The following is a 25840-nucleotide window of genomic DNA, read 5'->3' on the forward strand; positions in this document are numbered from 1 at the left end:
ATTTGCTTTGTTGTGGTTACTGGAACGAAACCTTCATTTTCTCTGAGGTATGCCGGAATCTGGATGTAGAATTGTTTGACCGTCGGACTCGCCATACTGTTTCTGTTTTCCATCCCCACCAGTCGTAAGAAGAGCCCCGTCTTGCCTCCCGTCCCCGTTCGTGTTCTGTCCGGGGTGCTTCTTGATGGACCTGTCCAGGAGCTCGAGCCTTGTTCAAGCTGGCAGGGCCCGTTCACTGTGCCATTGGGTGGCAGCGGTGGTTCACGTTTAGAATTCTTTCGTGTGACGAATTCAAGGTTTTCCCGTTTTACAGAACAGGTCAATATTGCCTTGCTTTTTTTATGACCACATGCCACATGTTCTCCATCCACCAGCTGATAGATATTTGGGTTGCTCTTCTGAATATTCACGCAGATTCCTGTTTGGGCTGGCTTTCCTTTCTCTTGGGCTTACCCACGTAGATTCAGAAGTGCTAACCACCGTGACACAGCTGCGAGAAAGCTGCGCCATGACCACGGGAGCCAGAAAGAAGGCTTGTGTTTGGACTGTGTGGTGATGAAAACTGTGGTGATGAAAACTCCACCGGGGGCGGAGAATTCACCATCTGGGATTTCAATGTTTTACAATGTACGGAAACGAGCTTTATGGCCCCGCGTGGAGCCTGTCACCATGAGCACGCCATGTACACCCGGGGGAAATGAGTGAGCATCCTATACACCGGGGAAAATGAGTGAGCATCCTGTACACCGGGGGGAATGAGCATCCTGAGGCTGCCGTGCAACTACCCTCTGAACATCCCCTCGGTAAAGGGGGCTGATAAGGTTCAGATCTTTGGTCCCGATTTCTGTCTAGTTGTTACAACAATGGTTAACAGAGAAGGCTGTTAAACTCTTGTTGTTGTTGTTAGGTGCCATTGAGTTGGTTCCAACCCACGGTGACCTGATGCACAACAGAAGGGAACACTGTGCGGTCCTAACCATTGTTCCTCTGCCTGCAGCCATTGTCGCAGCCTCTTTGTCACTCCACTTCCTCTTCTGCTAGCCTTCTACTTTTCTCAGCATGATGTCCTTCTCCCGGGACTGGTCGCTCCTGACCACATGCCCAAAGTATGTAAGATGAAGCCTTGCCACCCTTGCCTCTAAGGAGCCCTCTGGTTTGTCTTTTCTGCAGTCCCTGGTCCTTTCAATACTCCCCCAGCTCCACAATGCCAATGCATGGATTCTCCTTTGGCTTTTCTTATTCAGCTCCCAACTGTCACATGCATAGGAGGCAATGGACAACACTAAGCTTGGGTCAGCCACATCTTAGTCCTCAAAGTAACATCCTGGCTTTTCAATACTCTTGGGCAGCAGATTTACCTAATGTAATGAGTATTTTGATCTGCTTACTGCTGCTCCCATGAGCATTGATTGTGGATCCAGGCAAGATGAAATTCTTGACAACTTCAACCTTTTTTCCATTTATCACGTTTACCTATTTATATTTGTAAGGACTTTGTTCTTCTTGACAATGAGTCATAATCATGCTGAAGGCTGCAATCCTTGATCTTCATCAAGTGCTTTAAGTCCTCCTCAGTTTTCAGCAAGCAAGGTTATGCCATCTACCTACTCAGGTTGTTAATAAGCCTTCCTCCGATCCTGATGCCACCTTCTTCATTAGGCCAGGTTTTCTGATGATTTCCTCAGCATACAGATTGAACAAGTATGGCGAGAGGATACAACCCCGATGCACACCTTATTTTAAATCATGCAGCGTTCCCTTGTTCCATTTGGACAACTACCTCTTGGTCCATGTACAAGTTCCCCAGGAGTACAACAAAGAGTTCTAGGATTCCCAGTCTTCTTAAGGTTACCCAGTTTATTATGGCCCACAATTGAGTGCCTTTGCATAATCAAGACATACAGACATCTTTCTGGTAGTCTCGGCTTTGAGCCAAGATCCTTTTGAAATCAGCAGTGATATTTGTTCCACATCCTCTTCGGAATCTGGCCTGAACCGCTGGCAGCTCCCTGTCAGTGTACTGCTGCAGTGGTTGTTGGATTTTAAGTCACTGTCTGACAAAATCTAGGAAGATTCTTTTTTCCCTTGTACTCTGTATACTTTCTATTCCTATATTTAAGGTCCTTACCTCCAGGATGAATTGTTCTTAGATTATCATAATAAAATGTGTCTTTGAGTATTAGCTCGTCTTGAAGCTGTGATACCTAAAGAGCCAGCCTAGTCTGCAGGGATTTTGATTTGACTTTTAACTCGTGTTTTTTTACAGAGGAGAGCGCGAACGCAGTCCCCCACTACCACAAATTATGCAGTCGAGTTTCCCACATTTGGGGAAATCGCAGGGGTCAGCACGTCCGGAGCGCAGTGGATAAGCCTCGCCCTGGGACAGCCACCTTCGTGATCACGGTATGTCCCCTGCCAGGAAGTATCTCTAAACTGTTCCTTGTAGGCAACAAATGGGTCTTTTCCCCGCTGCCAGCCTTTGCATGGAATGTCAATGTTAATAGCTATAGTTGGCATTAACTGCACCATTGAACAGTTTCAGTTTTGTTAGTACCTTTATTTGTTCTTGCCAACTTTTCCTAGTCATTTGTCCAGGTTGTTTTTCCTCCGCGGTCAGTTCCTAGGTATAAGCAGTGGGCGGGAGGGTTTAGAGGAGCCTAAGTTGGGTGAGCTCTTTTTATCGCCAGTTTCCTGAGGTCTCCCGGCTCCTCTTGCTTATGCAGACTGGTAGTATCTAAGAAATTGCCCATAGCGGGTATTCAGGGGGAAGGACCCTGTTGGGCCTAAGAAAAACATCCTTTTCAATACAGATCCTCTCTACACTTTAGCCATCTGCATTTTTTAAAAGGGCATTAGTCAACTGGGCAGCCCATCTAAAGGAGATGAAGCTTGACAGGGCTGATGAACAGCAAAGGCACAACCACTTATGGGTAAATCTGTTGATGGCCACAAGTCACAAGTACTGAATTTCAAGTCCAAGTATCTTGCATATAACCAGATGCCTTCATTTTTAGGGCGGCTTTATACCCCAACTTTCACAGACTATAGGCTCCCAAACTTATTTGGTCAACCATCTTTTTTTGGAGGGGTGGGAGTGATTACTCAGTACCCACCCCCAGGCAATTAAAACCATTTGCACTGTAGCCCATAAAGTGGTGTTTGCTTTTGCATCCCCCCTGGATCACTCCGACACCCCAAGAGCAGTACTACCCACCGTGGGAAACACTGACATGGGCACTTTCTCCTACGGGATATAGTGACCGAATGCCCTGCCGGGTAGTACCACAGATTACCTGTTGAGCTGCTAACCCCAAGGTCAGCAGCAGTTTGAAATCACCATGCGCTCCACGGAACAGAGATGAGGCTTTCTACTCTGGCAGAGACCCGGCCCCACAGGGGCAGTTCCACCATCCTATCCGGGCGGGAGCAATGGACTTGATGGTAGTGACTGGTTTCCTTCTTTTAAATCGTTTAATTAGGGGCTCATACAACTCATCCCAATCCATACACACATCAATTGAGTAAAGCACATTTGTACATTCACTGCCTTCATCATTCTCAAAACATCCACTCTCCACTCAAACCCCTGGCATCAGGTCATTTCAGCCCCCTCCCCCATGAACACTTGATAATTTATAAATTATTATTTTGACATATCTTGCCCCTGTCCGATGTCTCCCTTCACCCACCCATTGTCCGTCCCCCAGGGTGGAGGTCACCTTTAGATCCTTGTAATCGGTTCCCCCTTTCCAACCCACCATCCCTCTGCGCTCCCAGTATCACCACTCACACCACTGGTCCTGAAGGGAAACTGGTTTCCTTAAGGCACACATATTCTGACAGGGGACGAGCCGGGGCACAGACAAAAACAAAAACCAACAACTCAGGACTCAAGCATTTTATTCAGCCAGATAAAGGAATCTCCACATTGCGGCACATACCAGCTCATGTACATGTTAAAGGGCATCATTGCTTGTTTATGAAGACAGATGAGCAGGAGGCTGGCAAGTGTAATAAGTCATCTTTAGCCAGCTAAATAAAAGTTTTACAACATTCAAAGAACAAACAATGAACAATCATGGTCACACAAGTGCTTGCATGGCGAGTCATGAACAGACAATTCTTTACCTTTAAAATGCACATAATATCTTTAGCAGGAACGCTAGCAGGTTGCCACTACTCAGACACTTCATGCAGGGATATTAAGCATCTAATCCCTCACTGGCTTGCGTGATTAGCGGTAACTCAAGCCTATCAGAAAGGGGGCGGTGCTTGGGGAAACTCACTGTTGTATAAGAGATGCATTATTTTCACCTATGCTTGAAGTCACTGAGCTCCCACAGTATGTGCGCGACACTCCCAGAAACCCAGGGGTCCCAGTTTGGACCTCGTCACCTAGCTACACCACACTTTCAAGATGAAACACTGTGTAGATGAAATAGACACGTGAAAGTGTCGTGATTCAGCCAAAGGCTGGAATCATCTAGAATCTATCTGAACGTGGGTAACCCTAAGCGACCCTATCGACTTTTCCTCAGGTGGCAGCTTTGAACTGCTCTCTAGTAAACAGCTGTTTATCCACCGTGACGGAAAGCTAGACAATGAAGTCTTGACTCATGTTGCCTCAAACATTTCTTCCTCTCTTCCATTAACTTTCAACCATGTCCTAATGGACAAGCAGACATGACCAAAGAGCCTGTTGTCAATTTGGCCACCGGTCGGTCTTCTTGCCCTGCTCCAAATCTTGCTTTAGGCCAACTCTGATTTCAGACTTGGCTGTCTGAACTAAGTTTATAGGAGGTACATGCAAATAAGGGGTAAGTTCAATTTGTCAACGGCAAAACAATGTAAATGTATGCTACTATCCCTGCCACACAGAAAACCACAAGTATAAAACAAAACACCCACATCAGGTTTAAAGAAAGGAGAGAGAGCTCCTGAAGGAATTGAATTCTGCAGTGGCTTGTTAGGTGCCCAAGTGCTATCATGACCACAAAGGATTCCCACGACTAAAACTAAGAGACAGAATTCCAGGGAGCTGGGAATACATGTTAGATACTAACGATCTTCAAGCTTTGGAGATGTCATTGCATGAAGAAAATTATGGGAAACACTGTTCCCGATAATTACATACACCCTTAGTGTAGCATATGGAGATCACTGTCTCCGATTTAGACACCGTGGTAGGCAAAAACTACCTTGTTCTTTATACATTATGGAAGACACTGCTTCCGATAATGTGCCTTAGGTTTGTGACAAGAGGTACTGGAAATTTTGCAACATTGGAAGTTGCACCTCAGACAAACGGAGCATCATATTCTGCACGTGGAGAGCTCTCCCACAGCCTCGACGTCTCGGCTCGCTGCACTTCTAGCAAGTGCTTCGGTCAGCCAGGTAAAGGTCTCGCTTGATTAGCAGCCCAGTTTAACCCTCCCCCAAGTGCTGCGGCCATTTTCTAACCCCCTCGAGCGTTGACCATCAGTGCAAAACTTCCAGTATCTGTTGGGTATTGTTAGCAGATGCTGCTTTTAAGTTTTAAAAAAACAAACGACAGTATAACTGTCATAATTATGGAAGGCACTGCTTCCGATAATTATCTTCTATAAAAAAAACACCATTTATAGTGAACTCTGTCACTGATAAATAAACAATAAATATCTCAGTGCTGAAATGATAAAAAAGCTTTTCCACAAGATTAACACTTTGGCCAACATTTGGCAGTGTGTTCTTTGAAGCTTGACAAACTGAGTCTGAATCAAACACCACTGGTTTCTCTTTCAAAATACTCTTGGGGGGGGGATGACAACAGAAACGAAAATCTAAAGTCACAGCTTATGGGACTAGGGACAGAAGAAGAGGACACAGCCTGCGTTTTTTGGCTTCTGGACTCTTGATAAGTTTGAAATGAACGCACACAGGCCTCCCTCCCGTGATGAACAGTTGAACCCCATTTTACTCAGCGGAAGAGCCTCTTTTTCACAGCCTGCTGGCAAAAAAAAAAAAAAAGAAGAAGCTCAATTCTTCTGACAGTTAACGGTTTCATTCAGGGGTGTGGAAACCAGATAGGTCCTGACAGGGAAGCATCTAGCTCATTTGTTGTCACCTCTCTGGTATCCAATGAAGGTGGAGGAGGATCATCGTAAGCTCCCATGCGGAACCTGCAGCAGTGACCCTCTTTCCGCCTCCAAAGATACCAGATCCTGACCTTAAGGTATGACATTTCTCTAACTGTAAGGAAAGAGACAGTTACCAATACAAATTAAACTCTAGACATAATATTCTACCATGAACATTTTACGAGTGTTTACTCACTCTCACTTGAAGTGCATTAAAAGGGGCCAACTAGAGGTATCTAGCAGTACCAAAGTGATGGGGTAGCATTTTGACAATAGTTTTGTAGCCCTATTGAACATTCTGTGTAACCAGCACAAGTCTAGGAGCCAGACCGCCTTGCTCTTCTATAAGTCACAGACGATCGATTCTAAAACGCATTGTCAATCTCCCAGATGTCTCTGGCGAGAACATTTGCAGCACCCTGGATGGTCCAAGTAGCAAGAGCTAACTGGTTTCTCAGCAGCGTTTCATTGAAAGCATTTCTGTTCTTCTGACGCAACTTCAAGGTGTCCAGTAAGGCCTGCAGAGTGTGGGAGCCAGAGCCCCAGAAGATGTGTCGGAAGGGAGACTCCTTTGCAGACACATAGGGCGAGAGGAAGTGATACTCCACCTAGGGAAACCAAGCACACAAGGCGGCTCATGTGGGGTGGGGCTGGGCTGCTGCTGGCGGACGGGACCGATTATACTAAGGCAACTCACTGTCACTCCCTCACATCACCCATTACCTTTCCCCACACTTAAGAATGGTAAGAAACAGACTCCCAATTTTCTAAGCTTGTCATTTTAACACAAAGCTCCAATTCCTTTGAAACAGCGATCTTTAATTACAATGGATTTGGGTGGGGTGGGGTGGGGTGTATTTCTAAGTTTCCACTGTTTAACAGTCTTCTGCTTTTTCTAAGCAAACAAACTAGGATCAAGTAGTTAAGGCCTCAAGGAACAAATAGGTAAAAAAACATGGTGAAACGGTAGCTAATAAAATAGTTTCTTGAGGTTAAAAAAAAAAATCAATATAAGTTCAATGTTTTTCTGGCTTAGATCTGTTGGTTACAGAGCCTATGAAGCCTTAACACCTGTGTTGAATTCTAAAGCAGTCCAGGTTCCTGGAGTTAGTCTACCTTTTAGAAACAAGGGACTCACCATTTAAAAGTAGCATCTGAAAGCTGACTTACTTTCATGATTCGATCATTCATTTCCCGCATGATAAATCTGTTCGCTTTCTCAACGTTCCTGAGATCCGTTGTGAGCCTGGATGTAGAACGGAAGAAGTCTCCACGCGCAGAGTACAGCCACTGGAGACTCAGGCCCATCTCCTGCAGCAGAGACACAGGTGCTGTTTCTAATCTAGGGGAGGCAGCTAAGGAGGGGACTCGCCACCCCCCCAAGACTCTTCTACAAGAGATTTCAAGCTCAGTGGGCTTGAGATCGCACATTCATTTTTGAGTCCAGTGGATAGAACAACGATCTACTCTTGCCCGCCAAGAGAACCAGGATGAATGTCCCGGAAGCTAGTGAAAGGATGTAACCCTTCAGTAGTACATGTCTCTAGTTCCATGTCCCCCTGGGGATAAACATGTTGATCTAAGAAAGTTCATGCTTTTTCTCGGCGGAGTTCAGTGTTTTGGGCAATTACAATTCATTTGAAGTTGTTGAGAAAGCCACCCTCATTGAGATGCGATTATTATTCATCTCAATAGACCGGTGGGAGAAAAACGAACAGAACGCACATTCAGGCAGTAAACAACAGAAGACGATCAAGCTCACTGGTCTAATAGAGCCTGGTGAAACTCCTCATGCTATGGCCCCCAAGTCACCCTTCCGAGCCTGGAAAGGAACCGCAGAGAGGCTTCTAAGGTCAATGACCTCAGCGACCCCCTTGGAGCCAGCACCCACAGGGGTGCGCAAAGAAGGACCAATGGAAAAACCAACCCAGGGAAGACGTGGGAAGGACGGCAAGCAATGGCATGACACGAAATGTTGAATGGAGAACCAATGTGTGCTGCAAACTTTCCCCCAAATTACAAACGGAAGGCGGGCTTCGAATCCTGTCGCTCTTCAGAAGCAAAAACATCACACCTCGAAGGGCTGCTCGTCAGCAGTAAGAACCCAGCTTGACTTATTGCTCACCTTTATGTCTGTCCTATATTGGTTGATATCTCTCAAAAAGGAAAGCAATTTGTCGTTATACCGCTCATAGTCCAGGTTCAACTCCAGGTCAAGTGTAAGCTTAATCACAAGCTGACCAGCGACTTCTGCAGCTGCACGTGCCATTTTGTTCAACTGAGGAACTCTCTCAATCAGCTCTTTATAGGTATCACCTGAAGTACCCAGAAAAGGGTACTCTTGGTCCTGGAAGACAAAGCGGGGCTATTGTGCTCACAGTGGTCGTAATAGTGCATCAAGGTCGAGAGTAACACAACCCTTCCTTCTAGTAGATTCCTATCCCACCTCCATCCACCGCTGTAAGAAAACAGCACTCTTGCTACTCGCCCTCCATCTAACGCTTACTAGTAGATCCACTGCTTTCTTCTAGATCTCATGTGATCTCCGTTCTGACCAACAATAGGCTGAGCAGACACCCTGTATTCCTTTTTATCTTCTCTCCGGAAACACGGTCCACATAATGAAAAGTGTAAGAAATACACCTTCAAAAGTGGTTTCTTCAGAATTAAATTTACCCTCATCATGCAACCCAGTCCATCCATGCATGTTTTCCTAACAAGGTTGCTTGGTGCACACAAGAATAGTCTTCAACTGTATTTCCTACCACGGTCAACATTTCTATTATCTATAACTGAACGTGCAGCGCCGTACCTTCGACTTTTTTGGGAAGTTGTCTTAAAGATTCCCCCTTTGCAGGTCTACAGAAATGTTCAGATGACTTGTTCCACCCTATGACCAGGCACCTATGCTCTCCCTCTATGTACCAAACAGATACCATGGCCAACTCTTTCAGCAGCCAGGTTAATCTGACTCCAGGTCTGGCATGATTCCCTCACTCCAGGTCTGACTTAATCTGAGTTCATCTGTCATGACTCCCTCACTCTGGACTTTCCCACTCCTAGTGCTGGACTAAGAAACCCAGTGAGGGTTTAAAGGCCAATAAAGACCTGGTCTCTAAAGACTCAACTCATAAAGTTAACACATTCCACCCCCAACTCCCCACCCCTCTGTGAGCGCTAAGTTCTCTGTGCCCCTCCGAAGATCCCACCACAAGGCTAGTTCCCCACAGAACCTTCATCCATTATCTATTTACTCTGCCTGGCTTTCTAACTGGCTCAAACCAGTCATGTGTTGCTAAACCTTTGACAGTTCAGAGTTCTGTATCATGACAGCCCTACATCTGTTTGCTTTTTTCTCTGCTGTACCCATAATCCCTGCTTCTAGACTCATGTCTAGAACCATCATTCAACAAGTATCCAGAACGTGACTTCATTGTGACCGACACCTACGCTGCCTGGTAGCTGGTAACTATGCTATCATTCAAGGAAGGAAGCCTTAATACTGAAAAACATATTTAAGAGGTTTCAGCAAGAAATCTATATGGTAATTAAGCTCATTGAGATTCAATGTTATGTTATGACTAACAGGGCAACTCAAGACCTGCATGTGCATAGCATCCTACAACTTTCTAAGTCTTCTATGAAACTGGGCTTCAGCATTGATCAGACTAACAGATAAGAGTCCATACTTACCTCACAAAAACAGAAGGAAACTGCTGGGATTCCAGAATATGCCAAGAAAGGATAAGCAGCATTATCCAAGGAAAACGGCTCACTGAAAGGAAACCAAGAACGGACCTTTTGGAATTTTTCTAAAGGACAGGTGGGGATCTCCACGCAGCCTTCTCCATGCTGCCAAATCAACTCTTACATTAAACCTCTCCATACAGAGGGGGAAGAGCCTTGGGGCACAGTGGGTTATTCCTTGGGCTGCTAGCTGCAAGGTCTCCGGATCGAACCCACTGGCTGTGCCTCAAGAGGAAAGCGAGACCATCTGTTCCCATAAAGCCCGATAGTCTTGGATACCCTATAAAGGGGTCGCTATGAATGAGAATGGGTCCGACCGATGGAGGGACGCTCACTGCCAGGTTAGCAACTTACACTTTGTTGGCCCAGTTGCTGTCCCGATAAAGAAGGCGCCCTGTAAGTGGGTGTTTCACCTGGAAAGTAAGAAATTAATTCACCATTAAAACTAGCCTGATTGTTACTTCACGATCACGGCTCTCTGTATGAACACATTTAAAGAAAATATTACATTTTTTACTATCGCCATCTCGAAAAAGGATTAAGACAGAACAAAAATCAGTTTTTCCATGCTATTCCTACTAGGCTCTTAACTAAGTTCAAATCTGGTGGAGGAGCGTAACGGATACTTTCCTGCTTGTCTGACATTATCATATTGGCTTAACCACCCTTCAAACACTTCTCTTCAGCCCTCACGACATGTCTGGTTCTGATATCTTCCTGCTAATCTGCCAACACAGTTCTGTCTGACGTCCACTTGTTTTCCAGAACACTCTGTATCTACAGACCACTGCCTGCAGGCACTACCAGGCAACTCAGAGATCGCCAGGATGTTCTATAGTTCCGAGCAGACTGCGCACAGATCACTCCTCATGACACACCGTTTAACAAGCTGGGGTCCTTGTCAGGCATCAGCTGCACATAGCACTGTTTAAAACATTCACTTAAACTCTGTCCTTGGCTGCTGAGAATGGCTCTAACAACAGCAGTTTCCATCTCGTGTCGTTTGTGTGAAGTGTAGGCAAAAACTAAGTCATACACTTGTGTAATTAGATCGGTACTCACATCTTGCATCGTTTTCTCAATAAGGGAGTACAGCAGCGGGCTGGCCAAAACCTTGAAGTTGTTGGTACCTACAAAGAAACGATGTCCAGCGATGCAACCTTGACCTGGCTACTTCTTCTACCAGGAGCCTTCAGTTTGTGGGGAAATGCCATCATCCTCACTGCCATTTCCCCAGAAACTCTTGTTGGGAGAAAAAGGTGGCTTTCTACTCCTGAACATTCAGTCTTGGAGGCGCCTAGTTCTGTGCTAGGCCGTAGGGTCGCCCTCTTGCTCCCTGTGAGTGGGAATTGGCTCCGTGGCGGGGCGTTTTTGAGTGCTACTGATACCCTCTGGTGAACAGGAAATGGTAACCTGGGCGAATGGTCAATACCACAAAGCTCACCAATAAGACAAAGTGATCCAAGATTCAAGTTCTTTAGTCACCAGGTTCATCCTAACTTTGACTCAACTGAAACCCTATTTTGAAGCGGTCTACACTTCAACGCATTTAATATGTCATTTCGGGGTACTTTACTGGGTCACCCAGGCGAGGGCAGTCACCTGCTAGTTACAGCAAGCTTGCTAGTCAGCACCCTGCTGCATAGATCTATCGGACTAATCTAGCAAGAATTTGGTTGAACGCCCTCCCTTTTCTTTCCAATATAGACATTCCCCTATCTGTTCTCGGTTCGCTCACTGGCTGCAGCTGCACTCTTAGTAACAGTCAAACTCCTTTAGAAGTTGGATCATTTGTTTTTCTAGCGATGCCACGATCTGGCAGGCTGTGACTCCGTCTCTGGAAACCTCGAGCAGAGCTCTCAAGTTTCTGTGCATCGGAATTCCCTGAGAGTACTTGCTAAGTTTGCTAGACCCAAGCCCAGACATTCTGATTCCAAAGGTTTGGGCTGGGGGGCTGAATGAACGTGAACTAGTGAAAAGGATAGTTACCAACAACGGCTTTGTCCAGATTGATGTAAGTGACAGCCTTCAAATGCAGGTTCGACAAGTATCCCTAGAGGAGAAGCAGGAAAAGAAACAACAAACGGGTAAGAATGGTGTCAGCCCATCGAAAAGAGGATTAAGTCAACACAAGTTCAGGTGCCCACTCTGGGTATGGATGATGTAGAAACAATACCTCGAGCCATTCAGTGGCACCGACAGCTCCAAATTCCCCAGCACTCCAGCTGGCAAAGACAATGCTTCTGCTGGGTTTAAACCCATCTGAAAGGACAGAAAGCTGGTTTTACTTGCAAAGGTTTACAGGCAGGGAGGCAACGGACTCAAGACACACCAGAGGCTTCTTCTACAAAATGGCAGATTAAAAAAAAATTCCCTCCTCCTCCTGAAAATGAAGCGTGTGGCTAACGAATGCTTCCACAACGACCCTGTTCCTTTTCCATGAGACCAGAACTGGAGGGTACCTGGCTACCTTTACAGGATGTTCTGATCAGTCTATAAAGACTGATCATCATGTGGGGCAAAGGAACAGAATCCTGTAGGCTTAATGAACCCCTGAAGCTATTGCCCTGAGGTCATTTTAAACCTTAAACCAAAAATGCCCCGAAGCTATCTTAAAACCACATATGGGTTTGGTTTCACTAGTAGCAAAAGGTCTGAGCGTGGAGGTGTTTATACGGGATCAAACTGACAGCAGTGACTGGAAAGAAGGGATAGGAATGGAAATACTGCTTGAATGCAGTCAGTGTCACGGAATTGTTCATGTAGATAAGAACCTGCTTTGTATTTTAAGTAAGGGTCTAGCTCTAAAGATAACTGGCAAAAGTGAGCGACGTGTATGAGAAGATCTAGAACTGTGCATAAAGAAACTCAAGCCATCCAAATGGAGACAATACCTTTTATGACCATCTCTGATATAATCCGTGCAAGTTCCAACAGAAGAGCCGATCCTACACTGGATTTCGCAGCGCCAGGACCCCAGGCATCTCTCTGGGCCCCGATGACCACATAACGGTCTTTGAATAAGAAGAAAAAAAGATAAATAATGAAAGCCCATTGTATCATTTTTCTAATACTGAAGTCTAGATCCACAGTCTACGGCTGCTTTCACACTGCAATATGGGAGACCATTCCGTTCAAAAGCTTGCTTACTGCTGATCAATTCAATCAACTTAAAAATAGATCGTCTAGTGATAATGATCAACATTTAGTACATCTATTTGCTGTGGCCCTGTCTCTTAGGGGCTCTGACGGTGTAGTGAGTCACACATTGGGGTGCTACCCCCAGTCAGCAGGTGAGACCAATAACTGCTCCTGTAGAGAATTCCAGCCTCTGAATCCTGGGAGCAGTTCCACTCTATCCAGTCGGGTAGCTGAGTCAGAATTGACTCAAAGGAGGTGATTACCTCCCCCATAAAATCAACACCGAACCAATTCAATACAGCAGACAGGCTGTCATGAAACCAAGACTCCATGTACTCCCCACGCCCTCCTTCTCGGGCCACAGGAAGGAAGACAAAGCAGAAACAAAACAAAACACTGGCTTTTTACCTGGCTCCTCAATGCCTTTGATTACTCCAAAGATGTTCAAAATTTTTGTTTCTTTCAGCACATTGTTCACTGTGAGCTTCACGTTCCTGTCTGGCCGGGACTTTCTCTTACATGCAGAATCTGCTTTCCACTCAGAAGGGCAGTCTTGTTCCATATTTTCAGAACTAGAAAACAGCAGGCAGACTTACTCTCGCAGTCAATAAAACCTGTCCTAGCCTGCAGGTAGAGTTTGCTGCGGGGTCAGAGAGCATGTACATAAGTTGATGTCCTAGAGGTCAACCACCTGAGCCTTATGCTGGTCTGAACAGTCGTATGAAAACCCCGAGTGACTTCCCAGATTAACTGGTGGTTCTGAAAACGAATCCTTCACGCATCTCCTATGTGCCAGAGGCATAGCTATGCTTCCCCGACATTGGACTGCTTCTTATTTTTATTCAGTTTGTGTTTAATGCAAACCCATTCCCTAATGAGAGGTTACAACGAAGCAAAGCATAAATACACAAAGGCAATATACACCCCCAAAGAGCTATGCAACATTCAGACATGAGGTAAACGGCAGTGTTCATTCACAACCACAACAATGATCACTGCGCTAATCATGTGAAACGTTTTTTCCTTAGCGTTTATCAGTATTGCGTCAATAGAGAAAAGGCTGAGCGCCTCACAGCTGGCTCACAGCATGCGAGGAGCTGACTAGATGATTAACGCCGACATTCTGTGCCGGAGTTCGCTGGAAAAACCCAGCACCGACTCAAACCCATTTGGGCAGGGGTGGGGGAGTTTGTTTTAATTTTTAGCTATCCCAGATTAACAACAGCAAACTCTAGTTTTGAAATGAGGGAAATGGTTTTCACAGCATTTTATCAACTGAAGCAGTTTATTATTCTACCCTGATCACAGAACTTCCCCTACAAGTCAATTTAAATCAGCACTTACTTAAACAGCTGTTCTGCAGCGAATCTGGAAATCGTTTGCACAGGTATACCAGGCAATCCTGATGACTGAGATGGTGGGAACTGAGTGTGGTTGAAGGAAGGGAAGCCAGGTGTGTACGGGTCTCCTGTTCCCAGATGAGCCTATTAAAAACAAGAGGGTAATTAGCTGTTAGGTACTTACTCAGGAACTTCCCAATAACAGTCAACTCAGGGTGAAGAAGCTTCAGAAAGTCCATGTAAAAAGGGGATGAAGAAGGAATTTCTCCACAAATTCTTAAAGCCCCCTCATGTGAGGCCAAGCTTGGCCTAAGATTTGTTCCGCACCTTACAAAAGCCTGAAAGTTTGAAAGGCTCTACACAGCTTTTATATATATCACATTCTCAATTCATGATTCCATTAATTTCCCCCCAAAATTTTAAGTTAAACTTAAAAAATAATTTTGTTGGGGGCTCTTACAGTTCTTATGAATATATCCATTGTGTCAAGAACATTTGTATATATGTTGCTTTTCAAACATTTTCAAAACATTTTCTTTCTGCTTGAGCCCTTGGTATCAGCTCATCCTCCCCTTCCTCATGAACCCTTAGTAATTTATAAATCATTTTTTTTCATATCTCACACCGACCACTATATCCCTTCACCCACTTTTTTAGTGGGAGGGGGTTATATGTTGATCATTGTTAATTGGTCTTCTTTCTCCCACCTTCCCCTTACCCTCCTGGTTTCGCTGCTCTGAGGTGTTTATCTGTCCTGGATTCTCTGTGTTTCCAGCTCTTATCTGTACCCATGTACATGCTCCGGTCTAGCTGGATTTGTAAGGTAGAATTGGGGTCATGATAGTGGTGGGGAGGAAGCATTAAAGAACTAGAGAAAAGTTGTATGTTTCATCGTTGCTACACTGCACGCTGACTGGTTCATCTCTCCCTTGTGACCCTTCTGTGAGGGGATGTCCAATTGTCTACAAATGGGCTTTGGGTCTTTACTCTGCTCCCACCCCCCTCCCATTCACATCAATATGATTTTTTGTTTTGGGTCTTTGATGCCTGGTACCTGATCCCATTGACACTTCATAGATTACACAGGTTGGTGTGCTTCTTCCATGTGGGCTTTGTTGCTTCTCAGCTAGATGGCTGCTTGTTTTAAGCCTTTTGGACCCCAGACGCTATACCTTTTGATAGCCGGGCACCATCAGCTTTCTTTACTACATTTGCTTATGCACCCATTTTGTCTTCAGTTATTGTGTCGGGAAGGTAAGCATTACGGAATGCCGGGTTATTAGAACAAAGTGTTCTTGCACTGAGGGAGTACTTGAGTACTCAAGGTCCGTCTAACACATTAATATATAACATATAAATATATGTACATAGATCTACTTCCCTATTATTATATATACAGTCCCATATGTATATGCCTGTATTTCGACCTCTGTAAATGTCCTTTGCTTCCTAGTTCTTTTCTCTATTTCCTTTTACTTTTCTCTTGTCCCACTATCATGTTCAGCCTTCATTCGAGTTTCGGTAATTCTTCTTGGCTACATTGCCCTTGGATCAAGCCCCACCAGGCATCCCACACCCTCCTCGCCATCGATTTTCAACCACTTGTTCCCTTGTCCCTGGGTTTGTTGGCACCACCCTTCTCTCCCCATCCCAGTTCTGTCATTTTCTTCTCCAAATTGTTTATCCCAGATTCTATTGATTCTCGGAAGTACTTAAACAGTAAGTATTTCACAGGCATTGAATCCATTTTACCTGTTTCCTGTTAAAACTCTTAGGGGCAGAGGTATTTTAGAAAGAAAATTGGAATTTCCTTTCTAAAATTTGGAAAACCCCCAAAACTCATTTAATCAAGAAGAACTCACATGTCCAAAGACTGATAGTTTTGCTTCAGCGATGTCCACGTCGGCGAAGTCCAAGTAAATCAAGACTCCAATCGCATTAAAGCGTTCAGCATTTGCAACCTGAAGAAAAAGAGAGCTCAGAAAATGAAGAACGGATGTGAAAACGTGCAAAGCATGCAAACTGGACTTTCTGCCACGGAGCCAATGGTCACACTTGCCACGGTGAAGGCCCAGACAGACACTTTCAAATCGCATATATATGGCGGTTTAAAAAACCCAAAGATAGCCCCTTGAAACCACCCCCTGGGTGACTGCCAAGAAGGACGATGCACCGGTCTGCTTCGGAGGTCGCTCTACGATGTCCTGAAGGCAGCCAGGAGTCAGAAGCCACTCAAGGGTACTTCCGTCACATGAAATTCAAGTTACATAAACCCAATTTAAGCCGTTCTCTTAAATGTTTCTGATGATTTTCACGGGAAGACAGTGGCTGCACAAGGTGGACAAGCCACCGTTTGGATGTCTTCATGTAAGACAATTAGAACGTGCTGGAATTGAGCTACCGCAAAGCAGAGTTCAGAACCGCTGTTACTCAACACGCAGGACAAATAATAAATGACATTTAACTAACGCTATGAAGCCAATGCATGTAATGACCCACACTCACCTTTTCGGCAAAAGGGATTTTCCCTGCCCTAACGATCACTAAGGAGTCATTCTCAAGAGGGCCGAGGGCCTCGAAGTCTTCTTTCAGGCCAAAATTTGCATGGACAAGTTTGCCCTAGAACAAAGACATTTGATAAACATAACAGTAAACTATTCATCACAGAATCCCAGACAAAAGGGGGTCTTTACAAATTAAAGCTGTGAGAAAACAAACAAAAACAGGAGCCAAAGCCCAGGGAGGAACATGAGAGTTCTCAAGTCAAATCGGGCCAGGGTTACTACTGGGCATGAAATCATGGTTTCTGGGCTCTTAGTTCCTTTCTTTCATTATTCCATGCTCTTTAAACTAAAAGGAATTTTACAGATTTTGGGGGAGGAAAGAAAAGGTACGGGATGCGTCAAACAGTGACACGCACCGATATAATAGTCTGGACTAGCCATGAGAGCCACAATCACATCTGAGCCCCACAAACGACGTCACAGGGAGGGACTCCCCGTCGGAGTTGAGAGACAGAGGAAGCCTTCCCCCGAGGGCCAGCCCCCTGATTTTGGGCTTCTAGTTTCCTAATTATTATGAAAAACCGATTTCTGTTTGCTAGGGATACCCATTTGTGCTACTTCGGTTATGACACCACTAGGTGACTAAGCCACACGGTAAAATCAGTGGTTCACTAGTTGTTCAACAGGAAGGACAAAGAACCACCTGCACTTACAATAACTGTTGCAGCCTTGCTATACGCCACGTAACCCTGAGGGTTCTCCACCACGGAGAGTGTGGTCCCCGTCCCATTTACAATGCTCACCACGTTTGAGGCAATGCTGTAAAAAAAGAAGGGGGGGGGAGGGGGGATTAAAATGAAGCTATGATCCTCTTAGAAAGAATTAAATGGCTATCATACATTTAGCATTTCATTCGCACGATTGGCATCAGGAAATTTAACTCACAATTTGGGCCATGCTTTTTACTTTGGCCGTCTTTATTCTACTTCACACTACTTCTACGCTAAGTTTACCACCTTCCAACATACCTGTTTTTAACTTGAATCTTAACGTAATGTTCATCCCGCCAGACTTTGCTGAACTGAAAGTCCTGGAATTTCCTTTCCATATAAAGTGCGAGGCTTTCCTCCTTTAGAGATCCCGCTTCACGAGGGTTATAGGAGTTCAGTTGTCTGGAAGGAAAATAAAGATCACTGTGAATCAAATGAACCAAGGATTAATCTAAAATATGCATTTAACTCGAGGATCAAGCAATTTTTAAAAAAAAGACCTTAACTCAGTTTCAGGTTTATCTCTCATATTTCAGATTAATTAGCTGTGGCCCAACTTCTGGATGGACCAGATAGAGAAAACTTGCAATATCTGAAATTGTTGTATGAGTGCAAAACTTATTCTAAAATCTTTATCCACTTCAAAGCATTCCAGAACATGCATTCTGCGCGCACTAAGATGCACCGTAGCAGCTGTAATTAGGACATATTGTATTACTATCTGTTTAGAGTAATTTTAGGGAAAGTGAGTGGTTTTTGAGTGCATGGTTTTTTTTTGGTAGACAAAAAGTCAGGCAGTAATTAGTTTAGTAAACTCAAGATAGAAAGCGTCAACTTGCATCTTTGAAGCATTGGGAAACTTTTGGCAGTAGAAATGCTCCTTGGTCTGAGCTCCCTGATTCTGTGTAAATACACCCAACATATGAATTACTTGATCCGTTTTTGGCTGGCCACACTCACTTTAAATCCACAATGCCTGCTACACCGGATGAGTCAAATTGGTCCAAGTTTCTGCAGAAAGCCCGTGGAAGGAAAGAGATGAATGTGCTCTCTGCACAGAGGTGTGTCTCAAGGAAGAAAATACGCATCTCAGGACAGCAGCCTTTTAGATAGGGACTACTAGAGATGTAACAAGTTGGGCAGTCAAGTCCATGAGCTGGAGGCTGACCTGGTGGCTAGTTCAAGGAATTAGGATGGAAAATCCGAGCAGAACAGCCTGACCAGACCAGGCAGCAAAAAGAGCAAGCACCTGGGAACTTGTGAAAAAGCAATCTTTCAGCATAGTTTCGATTCGCTGCTGACCACTAGCCCTCTGGCTGAGCAGGGCCCACCCATGCCCTTCTTACTCTAAAGGTCTTTCTTTCCGATTGTAACCCTCGTTCTGTTTCACCGCATCTTTATCAGTAAGCGTTTGCTTAGATGTTGAGGCTAGCCTTGGGGATGGATCTCAAGCTTACTCGATGGTGCTGGTGAACTCCGTATGGTCCAGTTTCTGGGACAAAAGTTTCTTGAGATCTCCCCAAAACAAGTGAGAAGGTAGGGCAGGTAGCTCAAATGTGTCCGAGGCCTGTGACTCATCCGGGTCCGTGGTCACTCCTACTGACACTCCTCCGCAGTTAGCTACTGGCTCTCCACGTTTACAATAGCCCAAGTAGCCAATCATAAATCCTAAAGACAAAAGAGTTCCAGAGCTGAAGGCACAGAATTTCACTTATAAGGAATTGGTATTTTCAGTCAAGTTCTCAATTCAAGCTCAACAGTTGGGACTTTAAACAAGGCACCTCAGAGTTTTGTATATTTTAAACAATTCAATCTAATACATTCTCTGGCAACATTTTAGGTGGTGGCCACCTTTTCTTCCCAGAAGCCTTCCTTGAGCCTTCAGGTTAAGCTTCTGTGCTACAAACACTCTGTATTTTGCAGTGTAATATCTGTACATTATAATTAAAATAATACGTATCTCTCTACCCACCCAAACCAAACCCACTGCCATTAAGTCCATTTCGACTCATAGGCAAGAATTGCCCCTGTGGCTTTCCGAGACTGTAAATCTTGATGGGGGGTAGAAAGCTTCATCTTTCTTCCAAGGAACAGCTGGTGGCTTTGATCTGCTGACCTTGTAACCCACTAAGCCATTCAGGCTGCTCATGAGGCGATGCTAAATGGCAGGGATAGAATGTCTGTTATTATAACCCTAGTGCCTACCACAGTGGCACTTATACAAGAGTGAAAATAAATAAACGTTGAGTGGGACCATCAAACGTCCCAGAGACTATTACAAGGAACTCCTAAAAGTTTCAGAAGGCCATTCTTACCGATCAAGAAGAAGAGGATTACAGCAATAACACCATAGCAGAGATTACTCCTAAACCTTTTTGGCTTTGTGGCTCTGGGAGGGTGATTCCTGATGTTGTCGGCACTTTCGTCGTCCTCTGCGGCCAGTTTCATCTCCACGAGGCTGTTATCTCCGTCCATTTGCCGAGCCATACTGAAGCGGGTATACGACGATGGTTCGCCACCAAACTGAGGAAGTGGGAGACAGGAGTGAGAGTCTTACACAGAGAGCTGTCAACTACTGTGTCATTCATTACCAGGGCTCAGTACACATTATGAAGGAAAACGCTACCCCCCCGCCCCCAAATCAACACTCAGCTGTGCGCCCAGGCCTGTGAACAGCATGACCACACACCACCTCCCTCAACTCAGGCGCCAGTCCAGTCCCTCTCGTGAATGCCCACGACGCGACGTTCTGATGGGTGCTTTCTCTAGTTCATTGTGTCTATGCAGCTACCCCTCTTCTACCAGGCTCAAAAGTACCTAAAACGACTTGGAAGATTTTCTGTGCTTAGCCCTGCTATAACGGAGTATTGGAGCTCTGGTGGCGATGCCAGGGGAAGAGTTGGGCTGTAACTGCAAGGTTGGCAGGTCACACCCCTGAGCGGCTCCAAAGGAGAAAGACAAGCTGTCTGCTCCCATGCAGTTGACAAAGCCCTGGCAGTCCTATCTCGGGTTGCTATGAGCCAGAATCAACTCAACAGCTGTGGGTTTATGGGTGAGTAAACGCTTCCTTTGTAGGATCAGTTATGGCTCAGACCACCACTTCAAATAAATAACTCTCTGTTGACAGCGTTGGGTATTATTTCATGTTTACTGGGCCAGCGTCCCGTGGTGCAGTGGTTATCACTGCCCAGTGGCTGCCAGGCAAAAGGTCTGACTTGGAACCCAACAGCTTCCCGGGCTTCCGTAAAGATTGATCATCTTGGAAACTCAACGGGGCAGTTCTACTGGGCCCTGTAGGGTTACGATGCGTTAGAACCAATCAGCTTGACGGCAAGTGGGCTTGGGCTTGTTTCAGGGCCAAAGACATGCTCATCCGCTTCATATTCTTACAAACTGATGATAAAGAAAGACCATTAATATATCATACCAGGTTGGAGATTGCTGATCTGGCTTGATCCATCATTCTGAGCTGCCACCCAGAGGAACCTAGCACGAGAATAGAAAGTTCATCTAAGGAGATGGCATTGTAACAGATTAATGAGGGCTTTTCATTCCTAGGTTATGTCTGCTATAGTCTATAGTTTACCTAACTACTTTTTTGTGTGATCTCTGACTGGATCCTGAATTGGGAGTGAGGAGGGACAAGAATAGCTATGAAGGCATACTGGGACAAAAAAATCTGTGTATGAATCACAATGACAAGTATGGGGGGGTGGAGAGTCTGCAATATAAAGTCAACATGGTCTATACTTCAAAGCTTCTCTAGCAGAGGACAGCTATTCCGATCCTTCTGATTAAATTAACAGTTCCTACAAATGACTGGATAAGCTCTTTGATGTACAAAGAATAGACAAAAGAAAGAGATGATAATTAATCCAGGCCAAGGACAATTATCAGAAAGGTTAAGTGATTTGTACAAGACCCCAAAGTAAAAACCTGAAAACGAAACCCAACAGGCTCCTGGGTTTTAGAAACACTGTTCTCATTTCTGTAAGCTTAAGAACAGAATCAAGTTTTTCAATGCAAAATGCACTTGTTAGCAAGAGGGCCCTACCTATGCTAGATTTAAACATAGGTATTAATGGAAATAGCCCAATTTTCCAATTTATTTGGTTTCAAGTGTGTCTAGATATTGGAAAGTGAAAACACGCGACTTGGTTATTTAGCACCACCATTTCATTAAGGCACAACAAATTCAAGCACAGCCCATTAAACATGCACACCTGGGCAAAAGCAAGCAGTGCGATACATGCAGACCGAGCAACCTAAGACATTATATCAACTGGCATAGGAAAAGTTCCCTGCCTAAAACAAACAAATCTCCAGTCTGTAAAAGACCAGAGCCAGTAAGTAACCGGTCATGTTCTTAGGAGCACAATCTCCTGTCCCTTCTGGTACAAAAACCTTATCATAGCCATTGCACCAGAACTCTGTGGACCCAATCGCCAGGGCCAGAACAGGGAAGCCCCACCCTGAACCAGTTCCACTCACCCTTTCTAGGAAAAGTGGCCTACCCCTTTAACACACATCTGAAACAGTTATTCCTCGTTTGCAGTTTTAAACGGACTTTAGGACACAAGTGACAATACATCCAATACATGATTTACACAAATAAGACTGAGTTATTGGGGACATTAATACCCAAGTACATTTTTCTCCCGAGAACCCAGATTCCGTATTTCTGCTTTAGCTCCAAGGCACCAAGTTACAACTATAACATTAAGGAAATCAAGTGTAAGAAAAAAAACTGGGACCTAGGCAGTTCCCAGAGTAGTCTTATCATGGAACTGCCCGGCTGCCAAGACCACACTAGTGCCTGATCATTGCCAGTGATCCCTGAACAAATTTGAGTGGTCCTTTCAAAAAGACCTCATGTAAAAGTACAGGGCATTTTCCATTTTCAAAAAATCCTCAATAGATTTCCCTCCAGTGCCGCTCACTCGAACAAAGACTACCTGTGTAAACAGGTAGCTCTGTGAAAGAACACAGCTAAATACCAAACACTACTTACTTGGCTGATCTCAAAATGTCACCACCAGTGCTGCTAATGTAATGCAAGAATCACACACACCAAACAAGGCCTTGAGGTTTGTGTATATTAAGGCCATCTATATTTTAGATGCCTTTCACAGTTGCTTAAAAAATTCAACCTCTCACATTAATAATAAGAACCAAGAAAGCAAAAACAGTTCCACATTCTGAATCATAAAACAGAGTGATCTGGACAGACCCAAACTTCTTTAAAATTCAATGACCTATGTCTAATTTCATAAAATATTTTGCTCATTTCTATTAAAATAAACCCAAACAAGCAAAAAAAAACAAAACAAAACAAAACAAACAAAACCCTCTTTCAATCTCAAGCTACTTGAATTGGGGAGCCTGATGCAACAGCTTTGTATACAGCCCCGTACAGCCAGACGGGAATTCAGCACTAACAGATATGACACAGCTCAGGGCCATTCACTTATGCATAACACAGTTAAAAAATCATTGCATATGTCCCTGGAGGAAGACGAAGCCACTTGCTTGACATTATTGACAAGCCCACTTCAATTCAGAAAAGTAGGCCAATGGTCTCAAGCCTTTGGGAGGCACATAAAATTGAGTTCCTCTCCTTGCCTGCCTGCTCTAGGGCCCCCTTTACTACCTGAGCACTTCACTAGCCTCTTTTCCATTATCTAGTCTTGACTTTTACCCACAAACATCCCTCTCTGTTCTCTGTCAGCCTCCCGTAGCGGACAGCTCTCTTGATTTCCGTAGTCTAATATACCTGATGTTGGTAGCAATTAGCTTGCTGCTGTTGGGAGCAGGCATGTGGGTCGCGACTCGCAAGAGACTTTATGGACAACACAAGGGACACAGCCCAGTCCTGTGCCACTCTCTCACAACTCTAACTTAAGCCCTTTGTTGCAGCTGTCCATTCAACTCACTGCAGCGCTTCCTCTTTCACGCTGCCCCTCTAGTTTACCAAGCATAATGTCCTCTCGAGACTGACTGGCACCTCTTGATATATGTCCAAAGTATGTGAAGGAATAAAAAGATTTTGTATCTTACCGTATTGGGACATGTTTAATGCACATGAGGTGGCAGCTGATACGAAACAGACAAGACAAAAGACAGCGGAAAAATCCTAGAATGAATCTTTTCCCCTCCAGCCATTATTCAGGTTTATCCTGAAACTAAAGGAACAAAGCTTGGGGAGCTGGAAGATTTCAAAAGCTAGAAACACTTCCTATTTTACCAGATGGGACTCAGATCTCAAGCAACTGTTTTGCAGATAGCCTTTATGCCAAACGATTTCTCAAAAGGTCGGAGCATTTGCAACCCACTATGCCACCAGGGCTCCTACATACTTTTCTGAGAAGACACTGTGTAGGTCAGGCCACTACTGTCCTTACAGCCTGTCTGTGGAGTGCTCACAGGGGAGGCAAAGCAGACAAAAGGCAGACACAGAAGCGTTCAAAGCAGCCTCCAGTCATTTTAAACTAGCTCCCACTGCTGTCTGCCTCCGGTTTAGCTTGGAACCTTGCCCCATGATAAATCAATTATCGGAACCAAACAACTGCCTCGCTGCAGGGTGGAGTTTGCCAAGTGCCTCTCTACCTAGCAATCTTCAGCCCTGGCTAGGTTCACAGGCACCATTACTTGACAAGAACGTTCCATCAAAGAAAAGTTAATGGGTGCGCTATATATATAATTTAACATCCATTAACAACAATGTTGAAAACTATACATTTTGTGTATGTGTGTGTTTGGGTCGGGGGAACCAACAGCCGGGCCATCCAGTCCTTTGTGGTGCAAACTGTTAATTTTTGGACTCGGTAGAGCCAAAGGGTTTGCAGTTTGAACCCACCCAGGAGCCTCTCCTGGTGACCTACTCTGGAAAATCCTATGGCTCCCTTGTGCTCTGCACACACGGGATCGCCAGGAGTCCGCATCGACAATTAACTACAAGGATTTCCAATTTCCCAGCAGAAAACGACTTCTGGAGAGCAATCTGCTGAAACGTCTTTGTCAACGAGGTCAAACGTGCCAGCTGCGAGAAAACGAATCAGCTTCTAGTATTCCAAACTGGTATCTAAACTTAGAATGAAGTATCAGGTATCCAGATACTTCTGTAACCAGACAACTATTTCCCCTTTCAATCCTCTTACCCACGCACCCCCAAAAAGGGACTGGGTGTTTAAGTTTCCCAGTTAAGTGACACCCCCAAGGTCACTGCAAGCAGTAGGCAAGGGTCAAGGACCGTTTTCTTAGAGTGTTATTTCTGGAGACAATGTCAGCGAGGACTCTAATGCACTCCTCAGTAGAGCACTCAATGCCTGCCAGCCAGACCACAAATTTCCCGAACGCGGATTCTAATACCAACAGCTCTATTCCCAACAGTCTAGAGAGCGGGGGTGCCAGGCACTGGAAGCCTAGTTCGCAGTCTCGCATTTCAGGCGGTCTAGCTATCCAAATACTCTTAACGTGAGCACCTGCTGCTTTGTTCGGCCGCTGCCCGCAGAAGGCCCGCACAAAAGACCAAAAGCAGAGCCTGGCCAGGAAGATGGGGTTCTAATCCCAAATTCCCTATTCTAAATGCCCACGACACGCTCGAGACCAAATTGGAGGCAGCTTTGTCCTTCCGAGGGGCGCGACCAGGGCCCGCGTGGGCACCGGGAAGCCGAGCGTTCGGAGGGCAAGGTCACTCCTGAACCCCGATCGTCCCCGGAGGCGACTTCCTGGAGCGGCCACGTGCTCGCTGCAGAACAGGCACCGCGCGTGCAGCGGCGGCAAGGCCACCCCAGCGCGGGAGGGCGCCCCGGCTCTCGAACCCGCACCCCGGAGCGCGTGGCTCGCCCCCGGGCCTGCATTTCTCCGGGGCTCCGCTCGGACGGGAAAGTGATCCGGAGGAGGGGACGAGGAAAGGCGGGCGACAGGGAGCCCCACGGAAGCAGTCGTTGCGCCTCCAGCGAGGAAGGCACAGCAAGGAGCAGGCAGGGCGGCTGCGCTCCCACCGCAGCTGCCGGCCGTGCTCCGGGCCGCCTTCCCGCCGCACCTGGGCCCAGCTCCACGCGGATCCCGCCCTCAAACGCTGCCGCCGCCCTGCTCCCGCTGCACGGGGGGCGCCGCTCGGACAGCCCTGCCGGCCGGGGAGGGGAGGGCCGGCCGGGCGCGGGCAGCCGCCCCTCACTCACGCTGGCTCCGCTGCTGCACTCACGCGGCACCCTCTCGCC

General features: G+C 45.6%; 1 protein-coding gene and 1 non-coding gene across 3 annotated transcripts; both read right to left on the minus strand.

Annotated features, from left to right (window-relative positions):
- Window positions 1-2263: 2263 nt before the first annotated feature.
- On the minus strand, window positions 2264-2426 carry LOC115868668. The gene has a single exon (XR_004045733.1). It is a non-coding gene; the product is annotated as a U1 spliceosomal RNA (small nuclear RNA).
- A 1457-nt stretch (window positions 2427-3883) lies between these two features.
- TFRC (transferrin receptor) lies at window positions 3884-25840 on the minus strand. 2 transcript variants are annotated; one of them, XM_045287512.1, is made up of 19 exons: window positions 25802-25840; window positions 21046-21104; window positions 19934-20141; window positions 19076-19286; window positions 17877-18020; window positions 17562-17667; window positions 16850-16963; window positions 16207-16305; window positions 14349-14488; window positions 13413-13576; window positions 12758-12877; window positions 12040-12125; window positions 11853-11916; window positions 10926-10993; window positions 10218-10276; window positions 9810-9891; window positions 8242-8463; window positions 7287-7427; window positions 3884-6724 (listed from the first exon to the last, which is right to left on the minus strand). In XM_045287512.1, the coding sequence occupies exons 2-19, from the start codon at window positions 21079-21081 to the stop codon at window positions 6482-6484; spliced, it is 2307 nt and encodes a 768-aa protein (XP_045143447.1). In that variant the 5' UTR covers window positions 21082-21104; window positions 25802-25840; the 3' UTR covers window positions 3884-6481. The 2 variants fall into 2 exon arrangements, with proteins under 2 accessions (XP_045143447.1, XP_045143448.1); XM_045287513.1 differs by lacking the exon at window positions 25802-25840 and having other exon boundaries at window positions 21046-21628.

The sequence above is a fragment of the Echinops telfairi genome, unplaced genomic scaffold, assembly GCF_000313985.2.
Source record: "Echinops telfairi isolate 266 unplaced genomic scaffold, ASM31398v2 ScPeMD7_17;HRSCAF=63, whole genome shotgun sequence".
Lineage (NCBI taxonomy): Eukaryota > Metazoa > Chordata > Mammalia > Afrosoricida > Tenrecidae > Echinops > Echinops telfairi.

Coding starts and splice junctions, on each gene's coding strand:
- TFRC (XM_045287512.1), bottom strand. CDS start 21,081: ATGATGGATCAAGCCAGATCAGCAATCTCCAACCTG. Junction 19,287..19,933: donor AATCCTCTTCTTCTTGATCG/GTAAGAATGGCC, acceptor TTTTGTCTTTAG/GATTTATGATTGGCTACTTG. Junction 6,725..7,286: donor TGAATGATCGAATCATGAAA/GTAAGTCAGCTT, acceptor TGGTTTCCCTAG/GTGGAGTATCACTTCCTCTC.